This window comes from Andrena cerasifolii, chromosome 5 (genome assembly GCF_050908995.1).
Source record: "Andrena cerasifolii isolate SP2316 chromosome 5, iyAndCera1_principal, whole genome shotgun sequence".
NCBI classification, from domain to species: Eukaryota; Metazoa; Arthropoda; class Insecta; order Hymenoptera; family Andrenidae; genus Andrena; species Andrena cerasifolii.
In genome coordinates this window covers 6,463,285-6,482,340 of record NC_135122.1, presented here as the reverse complement: position 1 = coordinate 6,482,340, position 19,056 = coordinate 6,463,285, and the positions used below count along the sequence as shown (strand labels likewise).

The window sequence follows — 19,056 nt, the reverse complement described above, 5'->3', positions numbered from 1 at the left end:
GCCTCTCTGCTTTCTCATCCTCGTCGGGGGCATAATTTATTCCGATACGCTCGGCACGCTGGACTCAAAAGGGGTTAACGAAAGCCGTCGCCGCTGCTCAAGTATAGGACGATTGCGGCTGCTCGCGGCTCAGCTTCTCGCGCAGATTCTTCTCGGAGCAGTCCGGCAAGCGATCCTTGCTCCTCGGAGTCCCTGCTTTTCTAGTTGCGGCCACTGTCGGGAGCTGAAGACGAGTCATTATCGACTGATCGTGGCCCGCGCGCGTAATTATTCACTGGAGTAGTCCCTGAAGTAAAAGATACTCACGCGGTAATGACAGTCCGTCGTAATGACGTCTGCGTGCACTCGAATAGACTCCAACGTGACCGATGTTCGAATCCAATTAATGACGTAGTTGACGTGCCATCGAAATCGCGGCAGCTCCCCTAATGACGAGATTCCGAATTTACTTGATACTCGAGTAAACACCGGCCGACGCGAGTCGCTTAGGTAAGTTCAACTGTTTCATTCGTCCGCTTCGCGAGCAGTCTGAGAAAAAACATGGGGAAAGAGGAATCGGTGGAGCTTCCACCTTTGAGATAGCGCTTACCACAAAATCCCGCCAAAAATATTTGTCGTAGATCTCGTCTCAGACGATGTTAGAAGCGTGACGAAGCCGCGTCGTCGTAAAGGTGACGTTAATAGTAATAAAAAAAACGAAGGGGGAAAACGGCGCGGCGGGATGGGTCTCGCGTCGTGGAATAAATTACGGGCGGATGCATGCGTGCATACGCGTACCACGACGACACTTGAACGGTTCGCGATGCGACAAACGTGGGAGCACGTACGCTCCTGCCATCCTCGCAATTACGGGCTGACTCCGTAATAGGATTTTCGGTGGTTTTAGCGTGAATTCCTCCGTGATGGAGAACGATGGCTGTCGCGAGCCTGGTTACCGTCTGATTCAGGCATCGGAAAGAACATTCGAGTCCTGACTAGCTCCGCCTGGAATCACTTGCTAGAAGATTATCTCGAAAGGAAGTCTCTCATGAAAGCCACAAGTCCACCGAGGTATTTAATAAGTCTGAAAGGCGAAAATGCATCTTGATGGAGAAATTGGAAATTACACGGGGAGTGAGGCTAATAATTCTCTGGGCGGTGATTTAAGGCGTCGATTAACGCTCGCGAAAAGAAGCCCGTAAATTATGGGCCGCGTTTCGCGTGCGCTTATTGCCCGACGCCCCCTCCAGGAATTTCTGCTCGAATTTAAGGGCACGTCATCCATGTGGCCGCGACAAAGGGCCTGCCCTCTATATCACGCAGCCATATTTAAGGGTTGTGGGGGGAAAAGTGTGCGGACGCACTCGCAGCGTCGCGTTTATTAACTGCGAAGGCCAGGATGTGCTTTTCCGTGTTAATGTTAATAATTCCTCTTTATCGATGCGCGAGGATCGAGGTTTGCGGGCAAAAGCGACAAGCCATCCCATTACTTTTCGGGGATGAAGCAATGTGGGAAAAATTTCGGTCCGCGCCAGCGGATGTTTGGTGAAATATTGAAATTTTGTTTTGAATGCAGACCCCGTTCGTTTATATATGTATATTCACCAGGGCCGTTTCAGCCCGGGGTTTTATCGAGATTTAATTCGGCCCGCGATGAATAGGTACGCTACAAGCGTTTCGCCGATGATTTTGTAACATTTAAGCACGAAAGTAATCGACTTCTGCCCTTTCATAAGTTACAGTTAAAAGTAATAGGAGAAACTCGGGTAAGTCCGCGATAGCTTTAGAATTTGTCTATTAACTGCTAATATTTACATATTCTGAAGGTGAGTCTAGGATATAATGATAGGTCAGACATCAGAGGAACAAATAATAGAACTTTACCAGGTTAACAGAAATTTACTAAGTATATTTAATTGAAAATATACAAAATTAAGTTGTCATGACATACTCTGGTTACTCCGTGATAGCTCTGGTTACTCTCTGATCTGATAGTACTCTGGTAACTCCGTGATAGCTCTCACTAGCCCGTGATATGGCCATCAGCTACATTTTTATATTATTTTACATTATTTTAAATGATTTTATATTATTTTATATTATTTTATATTATTTTACATTATTTTATATTATTTTACATTATTTTATATTATTTTATATTATTTTATATTATTTTATATTATTTTATATTATTTTATATTATTTTATATTATTTTATATTATTTTATATTATTTTATATTATTTTATATTATTTTATATTATTTTATATTATGTTATATTATTTTATTATATTGTTATTTTGTGCATAATCAATCGTTTCATGATCGTTAGATGTCTGAGACGTAAGGACACATTGTTTCTGGTATTGACCATAAAAATTTCTCAAACAGCGCAATCAGAAACGCAATTTCAGGCACACGAAAAATAAGAATTTATCCACTTTTCATAAGCAAAAATAACACTGATGCCTTATTGTATGATAATTTCAAGTGTAAGACTTGTTAAAGTGTCATTTCACCATCACTAACCTGCAGTTTGAACTTTCCATTTATCTTCTAAAGCACATATAATACATAAACAAGCGATCGTCCACAACTAGCCCGAAAAATTTCACGAATAATGCGCTGCTGGAACAAAATGCTCTCTCACTCTATCGCACTAACTTCAACTGACTAATTATTTTACCACAACAAAAACTAGAAGACCAACGCTGTCTGATAGTGTTTGTTCCATCTAAATCGAGTCAGACACTTTAGAGTTACAGATACATGAAAAAGTATCACTCGAGTAACCTGTACCACGAACTTACTCGAGTTTACCGTACGCGTATACACGTGCTATTTATGAAATTAATCAAACGGAATCGTCGGAGTCTTTCCTGTTCAAATTCATACCGAAATCTCTGAATAGAAGTGCCAAGCTTACATTGCAATCGCAACTCCAACACTGGAGCTCGTCGGCTACAACTTTCCCCGGAGTGCAGGGAAAGGGTAACACGGGGGAAGAGAGCGGCTGGAGCAAAACGGTACCATCTGGCCAGGCGGAAACGAGGAAAGAAAAACGGTCCGAGGGAAGCAGATAGAGATAAATATATTTTTCTTTGATGCGATCTCGAGTAATTATTCAGCACTGGCGCCGCGAATGAATCCCAGCCCGTCGGAATACCTTTTTGTCTAGGACGTCGTTATTGTTCAGCGAGACTTCGCGAGGAAACGAAGATATCGTAATTCGTCCCCTCCCTCTCCTCCACCCGCTTTTTCTTCGCCTTTGTTTGCCGGGGAGACGCTGGGCAGATTCGCCGTTAAAGCAGAGGGAGCTCGGATCGAGGGCGCACTCAAGTTGCTGCAATTTGTACTTGAACGCTCCCAGGACCCTGCGTTCCCGTTCGATTCGGCATTTTATCCTCCAATCCTGGTTTCCTATCTCGGCTTGCCCGCGGACCGAGTCCTTTGCTCCGGAATACGAAGCGAGACGCTCGTCCCTTGCCGTTCCTTACAGATCCTACGATTTTAATTATTCATACGGTTATCCCCTTGAACGTTTCTTATGGAACGTGCATAGTCGTGCTTTCAAATTCGGCTGCGCCGCGGGCAGGGCGTATTTCCCGCGCAGCCCTTGGTTAGCGGAATTTCGGGGCGCCGACGTGATGGAAACTGCATATAAAGTGCCGCGTGACGTTGCATCTCGTCGAACGACGGTGTACACGCCTCGTATCACTCTAAACGGCAATATAATTTCGTATAATCGGCCGACGCTGGTAATCGGCGGTGCGCGATTATAATTCATGAAGAAATTAAATCGGAGGCCGCGCTGCCACGTCATTGTTAGCAGCCAGCAGAACACGGCGGGGAATCGCGGTTAATTCCCGTATTAATGGCATCGAATCTCCGTTATGCGGTGCACATTTCGTACCTAATTCGCGGGCGCGTTAAATTTTAAAACGCCCGCCGCCGCCACCGTTAAAATCCAATTAAATGCCCGCGAAAAATCGAGCACGTCCGACGGCGCGAAACGCCCGGCGAATTTCAATAACTCGCGGTTCGGGCGCGCGAGCCCCGTGTTATCGCCGCTAACGAATCCGATGATTTCCATAATTTACAAGCAAAAGTTATACCCTAGCGCTGGCAAAATTTCACCCTCGTTAATATTCCTCTTCTGCAAATGCTAGCGACAATCAAAATTACATCCCCGGATTACGGTGACGCGCTGGCAATTAGCGTACAGGCCGATCCAAAAGATACCTTTCCCCTAAACGCTTCGCCGTTACCCTAAATGACAGGATTCTTCCAACACCCCCGATACGCTTCTACCTCCGCACCACCCTCTGCTTCTCTCGTTCGCGGCAACACTGCGTTTTTCCCACGTTACCGCGTCGTAAATCTTGATGGGAACCGTGTGTACACGCGAGTGTCGGGAACGGGAGGCTCGTAGGAGCTAGTATACGGTGTATAATTGCGCCATGAATGCTTGAATGTTGTTTGTACCTGGAGGACAAACGAGGGAACCGATGAGAATCGTTCGGGAAGTGTTCGAGAAGAAGTGTTCGGCAGCCTAGCCTGTAACCGGCTGTACGGAAGTTTCCGCGGGGCTGCCGGGCACGAAGCAGCCCTTCTACCTATCACGTGACGATACGCGTCATTAAAATTCATAAGGCGACTCGCCCATTCCCACTTTAGCACCCCCGCGGCCTGAACGAGCCGCGCATCATATATTTATAGACACCCTCGGATGCACACATGCATATCGCCCGCCTTACGCGATCCGCTCGATTTCGACGTGCACTTATCCAGGGGGTAGATACGCACGGGTCCTTCCAGGACCCTATTCGTAGTCGTAAAGTGGGCTAATAGTCGCAAACTATCGACGGTGCTGATGGAAGGATGGTAAATGTAATTACCTCGCGATGTTGTCTGATAAACTTACAAGGAAAGACCCGGAAGCCAGAAATTCAAAGAATTCTGAGACCTTGTGAATATGTAGGGGATTTCCTCCTGATTACAATGCGATTTTTGTTTGCTGCCCGAATTCACTCTCGGGCGGTGAAATTGACCCCTTAAATTCCGGCTATTTTCCGATTTTGTGTTACAACTCGCGTACTGTAAGAACTGTAAGTTACCAAATGATAGGCCTAATTAAAAGAAGTAACGTCTGTCTTGGAACCTTTTTTCTATCTCTTACAGTTCGCGAGTTATAACAGAAAATCGGAAAACAGCCGAATTTTCAGGAGTTAATTTCACCCGCTTGGAGTGAATTTGGGCAGCAAACAAAAATTGCGTTGTAATCAGGAGGAGATCCCCTGCATGTTCACAAAGTTTCAGATTTTTTTGAGTTTTCCGGTTCGGGATCTTCCGTTGTCAGCTGAAGTGAGCTTTGTGAGGGTATGAAGGGAGCAGGGACGATGACGATGGTTTCTGTGTTCAAGATCAAATTCCTGGATGATTCCTGAATGCTTAGTTACTCTGCCAACATACGTGAAGCTTTTTCCCTGAGAATTTATTATTTCGCGAGTTAGTTATCGCCGGTGTCCTCGATGACAGCATGTTTGCGTAGATTAAAGGGTATCGCGCCCTCGTTCCATCGCGTCGCGTCTACGAGATGACACGAGTGCACTCACGGCGCATCTATGAATCTTGCATGGGCCGCATGCGTGTACGCGTGAAATGGGAAGGGTGCTCCAGCCCTACGTTCCTTTCGCGCGGTGACAAATTGTTGGTAGATGCGCGGTAGATAGCGCCGTCCAATGGAAATAAATCAAATTCCATGGCAGTCTGGCCGAGTAGAATTTTGAAAAATGTACGTCGATCGCGTCTCCAGTCTGTTTACCCGAGGAAGGAACCCCTGGACCTCCAATGTCTCCTCAAAGATGCGATAAAGGCCCGCCATATTTTACGACGCGGCGATTCGAAACTCCATCGGCGGTCAATAAACCTTGCCTGTAATACACAGTCACGCTAATGGACTTTTGTCAACGTCCTAACTGATTTATCTTGATGGCCGCGGTGCTTGAACGTCCAGCGCGTAATTCTTATTCCGAGCAACTGCCACGGCGCACAGTGGGACGGATCAACACTCAAGTAGGCAAACACTTCATTTTTTACATAGGTATTTCGTCATTTATTGATTACAATCTAAGATTACAGGTAATATATTATATAATAAATACGATAATTATTTTTTTCCTCCTCTCACTGTGCATCGCGCCGATGTAACACGCTCGCCTAGGGCGCGGTAATTGTACCGCACAAATCACAATTAATAAAATTAGCCCTGGCTGCGATGCAACAGGACGATGGTCGTCGCGAGACATGGATCTGCTCGGAGAGCTTGCAGCAACTATTCGCATAGACACGATTATCTCCCTTCTTACCAGGCTCGCATTCCAAAGTTCCACTATCAATAACTCGACGGCGGCGAGATATTAAAGTTCCCGTTAATAAATCCTCGGGGATCGCTGGACACGTTCGCTGGGAATGGATGTATACGCGCCGCGTTTGAAGAATCGCCGGAGGAACACCGTGGAAACGGACCGGCGATTCCCGTGGCCGAGGAGGAAGCTGGAAGATTTCGAGCCCCGGCGTAATTTATAATGGCCTGGCGAGCTGATAAATAAACCGTCTTCTTCCCGTTGTTAGAAGGCAGCTCGAGAGCGGAGGGCGAGGAGCGTAGCGACGCGACGCGTCCCTCGAAGGACCGCCAAAAAAGCGGGCGGAAACTTTTCGGAAGTTACAAGCGGGTCAGCGTCGTTAATCATTCCTCGGCGGTTCTATAGGCGCATACATTATTCAGGAGCGTCCCGACGCCGACTATGCATAAACTTTTGTCGATGTTCACGCGCCGATTTCTTGGGGAACGGGCCGGGGCACGAATCACGGCGCCCCGGCCGTAAAAAACATTTAATAATCCTTTTAGGAGTAACAGTCATGCTCCTTCATCCCCTCCCTGCGAGGGGAACTTTTTCTCAGTTGCAATTAAAATGCAAATATCGTAGACGCAAAAAACAGTCACGATACCGATAGAATGTCCCTCTGGACGTAGCTCGACTCGAGAAGATCGATCGAAGGGACAGCGCGGAAGGAATCCTGGCGTCGCGATCGATTCGGGGAAAGTCGCCGCACTTTTCCAGTGTTCGGGTGGCGCGTGCACTGGGTGCCGGCGCGCAGGGGTGCGCGAGGGTGCGTCAGCGCACACGTAGGCGTACTTAGCACCCCCCGACTGTGCAAGACCACTCGACCGGCACGTACCGGATCCTTCAGACGTACCTACACGCCAGTAAATTATCGCCCGACCGTACGTACAGGGGAGAGAGCGGTGCTCTCGTTGTTTTACACTCTCTCCTTCCAGCTGCTTTCTTCCACCACAGACCCGCCCTCTCCGTCGTCCAGCTCCCCCGACCTCGCCTTTCCCTTTGTTCTTTCGCGCTTTGCGCGCCGCGACGCGCGCCACCTGCCTACGTCCCTGACCCGCGCTATAAAAATGAGATTTACGGATTATTACCGTGCCGCTCCGTTGTCGGCCGGATGAATTTTGTATTTCTCCGCCACCGCGCGTTTCCATTAGCGCCGGCTAATCCTTCGGGTCGCGCCACGCGCTGATGGTGACATTGGGGATTTCGATTTCGTAGGGAAAGGAAAGTAGCGCGGGATGGGTTGTGTGGGATGCAGTTTGTAATTGGGACACATGTGAACTGTCTACAGGTGATGCTAGCTTTTGGAATAGTTCTGACTAGTTCCTCGATGCACTAGAGTGCATTCTTGGTGGAGATACTGCACTTACAGCGGAAGGACACCATGTGGTAGACACCGATTTTTATGAGCCTTGGCACGATGGATCTATGTCGAAAATAAGTAAATAGGTGTCCGAGCGTTTCAGTCAATAGGCCTTAATAATAGAGATATTTACATGTAAATTATTAAAAATTTCATAGTGGTTGGGGGGTTTTAGTGGGTAAAAATCACACACTACCCTGGCGCCCATGGGAGATTCCATTCTGGAGGCGTCGGAGTGCCTTTTGAAGATATTTCCGCGTTAAAAAAAAACTTTATAAAGTTTTTTTATAAATTTTTTTTAACTTGGGGAAATCTTCACTGTTATGAGAAATGATTTTAGCTTATGTTTCAGACTAATGATAGAATGTAAGTTTATTTACTTTAGATAAATAGTTAGAATCTTAGCACATAATAAATCATTTTAATTACTGAAATTTTCTATTACACAATCCCGGGGATTAGTCCCGGAATCCCGAGATAGACTTTAAAAAATCCCCGGGCAGTAAATAATGACCGGGATTGTATTCCCTATGTTCCCCCCTTGTTAGTATAGGTAGCGTGATGGTGACACTACCTATTACGCAAGTAGTAACAGTGAATATTTGTCAGACGCGCCAGCGAACTCGCACCCACCGCACGCATACTCCATCGATCTTCGACCAGCCTGGTATGAGGTGACATTTGGGTACACATTCCCATAAAAATACCTCGGTGAAGAATGTCGGGCTACAAACAGAGGCCAAAAGATTTTTTCTCCCTGGCATCGTGAATGGCCGAGCTGAAAACAGCCAGTCCACAAGGCTATTCGTTCGTTTCCCCGAGATTCCCCGGTTCGATTCGGTCGGGAATCTTTCCACGAGGCGATCATCCTCCCCGGCAGTCTGAACGTAAAAAACTTATGGCGGAAATCAGTGGAAGGGTAGGTCGAATCCGCCAGTAGAGTCGAAGGTCGAAAGTGGAGCGTATATTTCATTGCCGCCGCGCGATTTTCAATCTCCGCGAATGTCCGTCCGCGGGAGTTCGCCATAACCTTTCTCTTCTCACAGTCGGTCCGTGTGCTCCTGCTCTACCTTCGCTTCTCGAATAACATCGAATACCTTCGCGCTTTGTAACTCGGCCCGTAGCGCGCGTAATCCAGACGAGAAAAAAAAAACAGATCTCGCAGCGCGTGAAAGTCGATGAAATCGATCCCGATTCATCGCGCGACGGACGCCGCGCGGAGAAAATAAAATCCACGTTGTTTCCTAAAGGAAAACGCATGTTTGCCTTCGCAACAAATATTCCTAGTCAGAGGAAAACGCGCGCTACTTAGCTTTAAACCGCGCCTTCCCTCGCAGCACGTCGCGGATTATACTAGCAAATTGCCAAAGGACCCCGCATTTCTGAACTTCGTTTCCCTTCTGAAGAGAAACCGACGCTCGCGTGGATGCAATTTGAAGCGTTAGCGGGACCCGGCGAGTACGCCTTCGCGCCGGAAGCCAGATTGAATCCCGCGCATCAGGAATAACTTTCTCTAACATTGATTAGCATACGTGAGAAGAAGCTCGTCACTTTCTCCAGCGCGGGCTGCTTTGACTCTGCTAATAACGGTCCTGCCCCAATTTAAATTAACCGCAGGACCTTCTTCAGCGGCACAGATTACATTCCCGAACAGCATTCTCCCGCGAGCTTCGAATTATTCATAAATTCTTCAGCGGAAGTCGAGAACGGTTCGGTCCATTTTGGCAAGCAAGTTCCGCCCCCGAGACCCTTCGTAATTCAACAGTGTCGAAATTCGTGTCACATTCATTACACAATTGCAGGAATTACGAACTCTTAGCAAAGTAGTTTCATAGAGCAGGAGACTAAATTACGGTTGAAGCTCGAGCGGAACGCGATTCGGCTGGAGCGTTATAAGGCAATATCTGTACGAAGATATAAAGTAAACGTCATAGTTGGGTGAATACCGTAATGGATCCATTAGAGGTCAGAAGGGATCAAATAATTTAGGCGCGACGTTCATTACTATGCTAGACAACGCGAATAATACTGTGCCGTAATTAACCTCAGCTTCCTTTCCCGGAAGCTGCATCACTCCTCTCGGCGACTGAACGTGAAAACTTCGCTGCTAGCTTGTTTCCACGCAATGATTGCGTCTGGAAAATCTATCAGCCAAAACAGACGGTCTGTCTTTGCACTTCAAAATCGAAACAACTTCGAAGGTCATATAGGAAGCGGAAGATATAAGCTCGACGCGTATTTCCCTCGCACCCGGTGTCCCCGAAACATTGAAACAGACCAGTCGAATTTTTCGTGAATTTCCTGGCGAAAATCCGACCAACAAACGGAAGATCAACGAGCGGCCGCGTCGCTGCCCGCCATAAATTCAGTGGTCGCGGCTTAAAGCTGCCGTGCTGGAAGTCGCGGGAGAGTGGAGACTGCTGCTCCTGTGCCCGATATGCGGCCAGACCGCACGACGCTTGTTCCTCGAACAGACTGCGCATTCCGGGTACCTGTCACTTGCACACCGTCGCCGAAAATCCTCGTCGGCCCCAGACGAAACCATAATTTCATTGGACAGCGACACTCGAAAGACGCCAGGTTTGCCTCGTGATTGATCTAACCGTGAAACCCTTTATCGTCCTCCTTCAGCCTGGAGCATGGAATCGCGTGAGACAGTTTGGTAGCTAACGTTCGACCTCGCTCTAACGATTAGAGAACTTAGAAGCGGCTGGATTCTAGGGTGACCATCTCTTTTCACAGAAGAACAGTCAGATCCTCTTCTGCAAGCTCGCGTCCTGGACCACGTAGCGAGAAGTTTCTCGGGCAGGAAGAACAGCAAGGTGTTCTGTCTTCTTCGAGCATTCCTGGTAGGTTGTTCGTTTCTTGGCTGCGAGGTCCATCCTGCAAACTTGCTGGCCGTGCCGCTTTTATTTCGCCCATCGGTTTCGTGTTTCCTTTTGGCCCGTTTGCCCTCTAATTCGTCGGGTGCAAGAGCCACGGTACAGTGTGTGCCATTAACCCAAATAATTCCGAGCCTGTGGCCTCACCCTCCTCGAATTCCCACCCTTCTTCGGTTTCCTTCCACCCTTTTTCCCCTTTCTTGCCCGCGTAGTTGGATTGCCATCCTCTTTGAAATACAAGGTGGACCGGGAATCCTGGCGTGGCCTGGAGAGCAGGGTAATTCTTTCGAGAAAAACGGCTCTGCGTTAGGGGGAAGTTCCTTCTCCTGGAAGCAACTTTGTAGTTTAGTCGTAAGTGTACCGCGTTTAGTCAAGATTAAACTCGGTGCTGGTGGATTGATGAACCTTGAGGCAACGTAACGCAACCAGTGCAACCCTGGACGCGTTCACACTGAAGCATCTGTATAAAATATGAAAATCCTTTGGACAAACGATGATTATTTCTTGCCACAGTTTCGGTCATCATTGTTGGAGGAAGCATCCTCCCCGACTCGACACTTGTAATCTGAACGGAGCTTTATCCAGTCTTGTTATATCATTAAACCTGCTGGTCTTATTATTCGTGTTATCGGTTATCCAGCACCGATTATGAGCCTCATTACGGTGGATATTTAACGTTGGCTTCATTCGCGGCGGGGCGACGTTAAACAGTCAACGGGACGGATATAATTTTCAGTGGATTATTCAATTAGCCTCGGCGTAATTAGTTTTCGACGAGATCCACCCTTGTTCGAACGCGCTTCTTTTGAAAATCGGGTCAGTTCATTGCTGGAGAAAGCGTGGAATAATTCAGTGCTATTGGACGCGAAAGCGTCTCTGTGTGTTATAAGTATTCTGCGGAGGAAAAATTAGCTACTTTACTAATACAACATTTATATGCACTTTCAAATATAACATTTTAGCTTTCACGTTTCGATCTAAGTAAACACATATCCGTTGAACTTATCCCCTGTCCTATAGTCCACTCTTTGCTTTCAACGTTGATACCACTTCTCACAGTTAATCGTATTTGCTTTGAATTCCATCTGTAAACGTTGCGTTAATGGCGATCGTCGTTGGTAATGCCGAAGGGAAATTACCGTGCGATTAATCGTTTGAATAAGGCCAGCTGGAACCGATTGCTGCTGAAATTTTCAGCGATTTTCCACAGAATTATCGGGTGTTTCAATAATTGCGAAACTGGATCGCTCGCCGCTAATTCCCGATTAACTTCCAGAACAACACCGTGAAATGATTCGTGGGCCCACGGTCACGGTTCAATTTCGCGGCGGGACAATCGTGTTTGCGCGCCCTTCGCGAGTTTTCCGCAGCGAAACTTTCCGCCGAGTGACACCGGAACTATTCGTTTTCGTTGCGTTTAGAATCCCACGGTACCCGGAACGATACATATCGTTCATCCGCGCGAAACATCCCGCGGAAACTTTCGCGATTGCGTTCGGACCAGTCTCCCCAGCATTACAGTTACAAATCGCAGCTGCAGCGACCAGAAGTTCCTCCGGCCAATCGCGGTTGCACCGACGAGTCGTGTGAGCTGTATATCGCGCGAGCAGCTATCAAGCACTAAAACGTGCCCCCGTTCTTCCTCCCTTTTTTCCTACTTCCCGAGGAGAACATTCGAACTTTGCTCCAGGCCACCGATTGACTTTCGAACTTGCACGCGTTTACTCGAGAACAGTTAACGGACTTCGGCCCTCCAGAGTTCGCTCTGTGCTCTGAGAAGCTGGGTTCCATCGCACCACCGACTATTTCCGAATTCGGCTTAGAGTTTCTTCATCTCCAAACATTTTTGCGGTGTGCATCTTAGGTGTGTAGGATGTGTTGACAAATATGTATGTATATTTGAAAAAGAAAGAAACAATTCTGCTGGTCACACAACAGCGGCCAGGCGACGAGTGTCGTGCCGTCTCGAACATTCCTGTTGCCAGGCCGTCCCTACGGTCGACGCGGCGTACGCTTCGCGACGTTTCCGCGCTGCTGATGGGATTCGTAGAATCCCACCGTTGTCGGTTCTTACAGGTGGATGTAATAATGTGATAATAAACCTGATTTAGGAATCCACGAGGAGATCCTCAGCCTTTTACCTTCCTTCTTCAGCGTTTCTACCTTTACTTCTTACAGTCACTGAATGTACCTCGCTATAAAAAGCTGTGCCGAGTCACTATCGACTCCTATTCCTTGTTTGACCGGAGATCACCGTGGTCAGACAGATTTAGATTGGGACCTCTTTAGCTTCGAGTGTTTCTTCTTGTTCGATACCATCGATTCCATTTGAAGTTCCTCAACAGTGGCACTAATAATAAGTGTCGTTCTATTGGTGTTTCAGGGGAGCCTGCCACGATTCCTGGACCCAGCTACGACTGTCGCCGATGTTCGGCTGCATATGCCCGAACAACCACATGAAGAGGCGCTGCGACAAGATCTTCTCGATGGTGAATCACAACCCCTGCGTTGGTGAGTACGAAATCGGGGCCCGTTCAGTCGCAACGTTTCCTTTTCTCTTTATATATCTATCTCTATGTATACGTATTATACACACGCGGTACATACAGGCATCAGTATCATATTATACAAGCGCGTACACACGAGACCTTTATCGCTTTGGATCGTTTTGTTTCGTTGTGAATTGCCCTCGAGCCAGACGTATCACTTTGCGATCTTGAATGACTGAGTATCGTGGTACGTTGGTTAACCGTATTACTTATTAGCGCACCTTGTGGAAAGACGACTGTTATTGGTGTTGTGCAGTAACGTGTGTATTACTTTTTTGGACATGGCGACCGATTCACCCTTTTCTCTTACCCCCTGTCCGTCTCGTTGCGAGAGGCTCGACTGCCCGATCCGCCCCCACCTTTTTGTCTGTACCTCTTACACGGAGTACTCTTTTTAGTCCCGTTACCTTTCTTCTTCGATCGACGTGTCTGCGAAGGAAGGAACCCCGTCGATCTTGGACCGAAACGTCGCGAAATGGTATTCCGGGCGCTGTCTTGACGACTGCGCCTGCAATCTTTGGGGGTGCTCAATTATTTCAGAGATTGGATTATTTAATTCCGCGACACCAAGGCAAATCTTGGTTACCATGGAACGATCTGAATTATTTTTATAATATGTGAAGTATTTAGGAGGTCTCTCTTATTCGTCGACGGATTGACATCGATCATCGAATTTCAGTCTAAAAGGGTCTATCAGACCTCCGCGAAATATCAGTCGAGGACCGAGCGGGTTTGAATGTTTGATCATCGCAGAATGCGAGTCGGGTTCTGACGGAGTCGCGGAGAGGAACGTTCTGTCGATGAGAAACGTGCCCGAAGGTACTCCCGCTTATCCCTTTCAGACTCGTTATTTTTCTCCGCCGTCGGAGTCGAACGAAAGGGAAGAGCGGAAGTAGACAGCTCGACGGAGCAATTACTTTCAGCGATACCGCGGTGTTTAAGGCTCGTGGGACGACGTTATAGCCTCCTTCGGATAAGCTCCTTTCTCCTTAATTAACCAAAGGCCAGCGGTATCGAGATGTAGATAAGGATTTGATCGCGTGGCGGGCTCGACCTTAATTTCACTGAAACCCCCTCCCCTTCCGGGCAACATCTTCCACACCTTCGCTTCCATCGAACCTAATGACACTCGACCGACTATTTTTAGACGTCGCCTTCCATCGCCCAATAGCTTCCCAATCAACCTTTACCTTCGATCGCAGATCGACACCGCGAGATCCGAGATCCCTGTCGCGATAACACGTAAGCAACTACGCGTTTAATTCTTATTCGCTGGTCCAAGATCAACGAGGTTCCGATTCCTGCCTCGCGAGGCGGAGGGTTACGTTTCTCAAGCGTTTCGCGCCACTACGTAAGTACAGTTTTGCCAGGCGAGGCGCATGCGCCAGGTGCAAGCGTCCGTCTTCTTTCGTTTGAGTGTCTGTTCAACAAGCAGCCGTGATCAGCGCGCGAGCAGCTACGTTTCAGCATCGAGGAGTCAGACACACGAGAGTGAATAACGTGCCGCAAGAACGGCGAGCGAAATCGTCGGCTGTTGTCGTTGTTGTTGAAACGTTCACTTGCCGGACGAGTTACCCGATCGTCCAGCCGAGCAGCAAGAGGAACGACGATCCTGGACGCGTGGTCCCGTCGCGGTGGATCGAAAGATTCCTTCGACCACGAAGCAACGATGGGAGTCCACGGAGGCCTGGATCCGCCCTCGAAATCCTCGAATGTCAAGGAACTTCTGCGCGAGAGCACCAGCACACACACCCCCTCCCCCAAGTACGCATTCCGCCCGAAGGATCCGCATTTCGAGATGAATCCGCGCCGTTTCTATCGCTATTCAACCCCTGCAATCTCCATACGTCTCGCTTCGTTTTCACTCGGCTCGGGCTCACTTCTGATCGCCTAATCGAACTGGGTCAACACGTACGGATTTTCTTTGCCCCGGTAAATTCCTGAATCGCTCCTATTGAGAGGGGCACGCGAGGCTTGCCCGGCGATAGGGATTAGCATAGTTTTTATTACACTTTCTTATTATTTTCACTGCCGTGCCTTTCCGCGCCGGCGGCCCGCTGATACGCATCTATCGCGGCGATAAAATGTTAATTAAATCGAGCCGATCCGCCGTTCGCGCGATCCGGGGTAACGCCCGCGAATCGGCGGAGACGGCCCTGCGAAAGGATTTACGATCGACGGAATCGTTGCTTTGGGAATGGGGAACGTTGTCGCGTTCGATGCAGGCGGATAAGAATTCAAAAGCCTTCGGGCGAGAATGCAAGGAGATTATGCACCGCATGCCGTACTTTTGCATAAAGGAGACTCTTTTTTTTTTTTAGGCCAAGTCGGTCGTGCACGTTCTTCAACCTGCATGCCTGTAGTTTTCTACTTCTACTCTGGAATGCGCATGCTCGTTGATTAATCGCCTAACTACGACTCTCTGTACTCTCTGTTACTCGACTCACTAAACTCTCCTCCCCCCCCCCCTCCTATCAATTCTCCTCTTTCGATCCAGGTATTTCTATTGGAGAGTCGTCTTAATCGAACTGTTCGCTGGAGTACGAAATTGAATCAATATTCTGAAAGAAACTTAGAGAAATTACTCCAGCAGCTCGTACTTCAAAGCTAGACGGTCCTCCGTGGATCCTTTGAAGAAAAAAAACACGAGCGAAGCTGCCGAAATGATTCGCGAGGGTACAAATTCTCGAGCACACGTTGCGCTTAAAAAACGCTGAACTGCTGCTAGGAGGAACGCTTGCAGGCGGCGTCAATATTTCCCTTTTCACCTGGCCAAGCCGCGAACCAACGCAAGAAGATGGAGAAGAAGCCGGCGTTGGAGGGTTAAACGAACCAAGTCGTAATCGGAATTGACGTTCGACCTCGGTTGCGCTCGCTCGAGACTCCCTTTGGCGATCCTCGGAGCTTCGTCGCAACTCCGTGGCGCGCCAAATGCCTAAGCAAACGCTTCCCCGTCGAGGATTCCTGGCTTTGAACTCGCGTTCGAGGCATGATCCGAGAGAGAGAGAGAGAGAGAGAGAGAGAGATCACCGAGATCCTCGAGTTCCTCGATCGTCTTTTTGTTGGCCACGAGTTTGATTGGCTTCTCGGGGGACGATAATGGGCCACGGTAGACCTTATTGTTGGAGTAATTTGCTCTCTCAACAGGTATCGGTTTTGAAAGCAACGCCTTCCGACGGTGTGCTGTTGGAATGCTGCGAGAGAATTTATTTGAGAAATCATTTCGAGGTACACGACCGAGAATCCCAACTGTCGCTTTCCGACGTGATTCCGTATTCCTAAAACTGCTTCACCCCACTACCACCACCGCCACAGCCACCACTATCACTATCACCACAAGAGTAGCACGTACCACGCGAACCTGTCCGTGCACGTGTACCGAAGCGATCACGCACCCCACTCACCCCGTTCTCGTCCGCGTCTCTGCTTCTGTGTTACAGAGTTCCTGCCCTCCTCCACCTCTGTAGACCTGTCGGGCACGGACTCGGCCCTGTATCCGTTCGACCCGCAGCAGGAGAGCTACCAGGAGATCTGGTTACCGCCGACCAGTATGTACCCCTATTTTCTGTTCCCCGGGGCCGCGCGCACCTCGTACTACGACCACGAGAGCACGTACGACGTCCAGGAGCCGGGCCAGAGGCGTCAGCACGGCCATCGTCATCAGCACGGCCATCATCAGGAAGCACCGGAGTTGCCTGGCAGGCCCGGTGTCCTCGTGGTCGAGGCGTACGATCCTCGTGTCGATCACGAGAACCGCCATGAGGCTCGTGCTGGCGCCGACGACGAGCATCGGCCTGCCAACAGGGAGAAAAATGCGGATGATCGGTCGATGGAACGACCTGGCAGCTTCTATGATCGCGGCTCTTCTTCTTCTTCATCTTCCTCCTCTTTCTCTTCTTCTTCTTCTTCTTCTTCTTCTTCGTCTTCTTCCTCCTCTTCATCTTCTTCTTCTTCTTCCACGTTGTCCAAGCATGATCGTGCCTCCAGCACTGTGCACCTGCAGCCAAGGCACTCCCAAAGCGAGCATGACGCGCACCTGCACCATCATCACCATCACCAGCACCACCAGCACCACCCTGCACCACCCGCACCACCGTCCGTCGCGACGTCGTCTTCGTCGTCTTCGTCGTCGTCGTCGTCGTCGTCGTCTTCTTCGTCGTTGTCATCGTCGTCGTCGTCGTTGTCGAGTTATCCGCCGGCTCGTCCAACGCCTACCGTGGACGAGACGATACGAATCGAGAGGCCTGACCAAGTGCAGCCGAAGAAGTTCGCACCGAGGCCCACCTACGAGCACCGGGCGATCTTCGATCGCGCCGACGACGACCTCGATGACCTCGAATTCCGGATCGGCGCGCTGCCAGTCGACCGGCTCTTCGATCTCCGCGAGACCTTCGAAGGGTTCGTCGACCAAGGTTCGTACACCGGTGTCAAGGTGCGCCCAGACACCACCGATCGACGCTCGTCAGCTGTTCGAGCGCCGCGCCGTCCTCTGCCGGCAACCGATGCGAAAATAGCAAGTCGTCCGGGCGTCTTCCAAAAAAAAAAAAATTCAAAAAAAATCCCACGTAAATCCCAGACCCCTCTTGCCGAACGTTCAATTGACCGCGTGAGCGCCTTGCTATTTTCGAGGTGCTACAGCGATTCGAGGCCGAAGGCGCTTCTCGAGATTTGGGATTCAACGTTACGTGGAACAGAGACAACTTGCTATTTTTTAACGCTAGCCAGAAGGATCTGAAGTGAGAGGATTCCGAGACGTAGCAAGTTGCCTCTAAAAAGCATCCCGCCTCTCGCTCGACGTTCGATCAGCGTGGCTGTTTTTATCAACGACTTGCTCGCACCACGCTTCCGAGGGAAACGATCAGCGGCGTTCGACCGATGATCGAGGAGAACTCGGAACCGCGATTCCCCCCGCAGGGGAGGGCTGGTCGAGAGGGGTTGTTTGGCAGTTTCGTCGCCGCGAAACAATACCCCCGTCGACGTAAAGTTAAGCGCTCGATTAGCCGCTTATCCGCGTATAGTTATCAATTCTCGTCCGCTACGGAAATCCGGAGGGCTGAGGAGCGTTTTTGCCCCCCGAAAACGGGGGAACGTTCAAAGTTTCGGGCGGTCCTCCATTGCTCGCATCTTCCAGCGGCTTTGCCCGTAGCGATGGCAGGATTCAGAGTCGATTTTCTCTAAAGTCGCCTCTAGAGTGATCGCCTCGTGCCCCAAACGGTTGCCTCCATGCTCCGTTACGCTTGCTCGTTTACAGTGAAGGTCATCTCGCATCCGGACAACTCGACCAGCTTCGAGGTGATCGAGTCGCAGCTGGAGAACCCGCTGATCGACGCGGATCATCAGGACCTGCTGGCCATGAAGCAGATCCCCGTGCCTGGAGGCCACCATCACAAGACCCATCACAAGAGGAACCAGACGGACGACCACGATCGTGAGTACCGTGGCATTTTAATTATTACGCGAGCGCGACGATACCGCAGGGCATTCCTTACCACACGGACGGTTATCAGCGGTTTATTCGTAATCCCTCTCCGATCGGAGGGCGAAACGAGCACGGATAGCGAGATCCAGGGGGGGGAAGTTGGCCGGTTCTTGCTGGATTAAAGTTCGAAATCCGGCGGCTCGAGAAATAATATGCGGAGATACGGGCGGGACAGGAAATGAGAGGACTCCAGGCCGAAATTAAATTAAACTTTCCCCGCGATAAGTCTTACACTCCAGCGAGGCGATGTTCCGCGATATTACGCGGGTCGATCGATTCCGCGGGAAGCTCACGGCGGGCACGAAGAAAAATTTACGAGCTCTCGCGGTGCCTTCTTCTGCAGGAAGCTGCGTGAATTCGCACGAGCCGCGGCTTTCGTATAAGGATAATCGCGGGTGGG

At 49.4% G+C, this 19,056-nt stretch overlaps 1 protein-coding gene across 3 annotated transcripts in view; it reads left to right on the top strand.

Moving 5' to 3' along the window:
• Positions 1-19,056, top strand: part of Gfrl (Glial cell line-derived neurotrophic family receptor-like) — a 237,279-nt gene that overhangs the window by 170,199 nt on the left and 48,024 nt on the right. Inside the window, exons 5-7 of one of the 3 annotated variants that reach the window (XM_076811824.1) lie at positions 13,012-13,139; positions 16,618-16,725; positions 18,429-18,605. In XM_076811824.1, the coding sequence (XP_076667939.1) occupies positions 13,012-13,139; positions 16,618-16,725; positions 18,429-18,605 (413 nt within the window). Of the gene's footprint in view, positions 1-13,011; positions 13,140-16,617; positions 17,590-18,428; positions 18,606-19,056 lie in introns of all 3 variants that reach the window. The other 2 variants (XM_076811823.1, XM_076811825.1) reach the window with 2 other exon arrangements.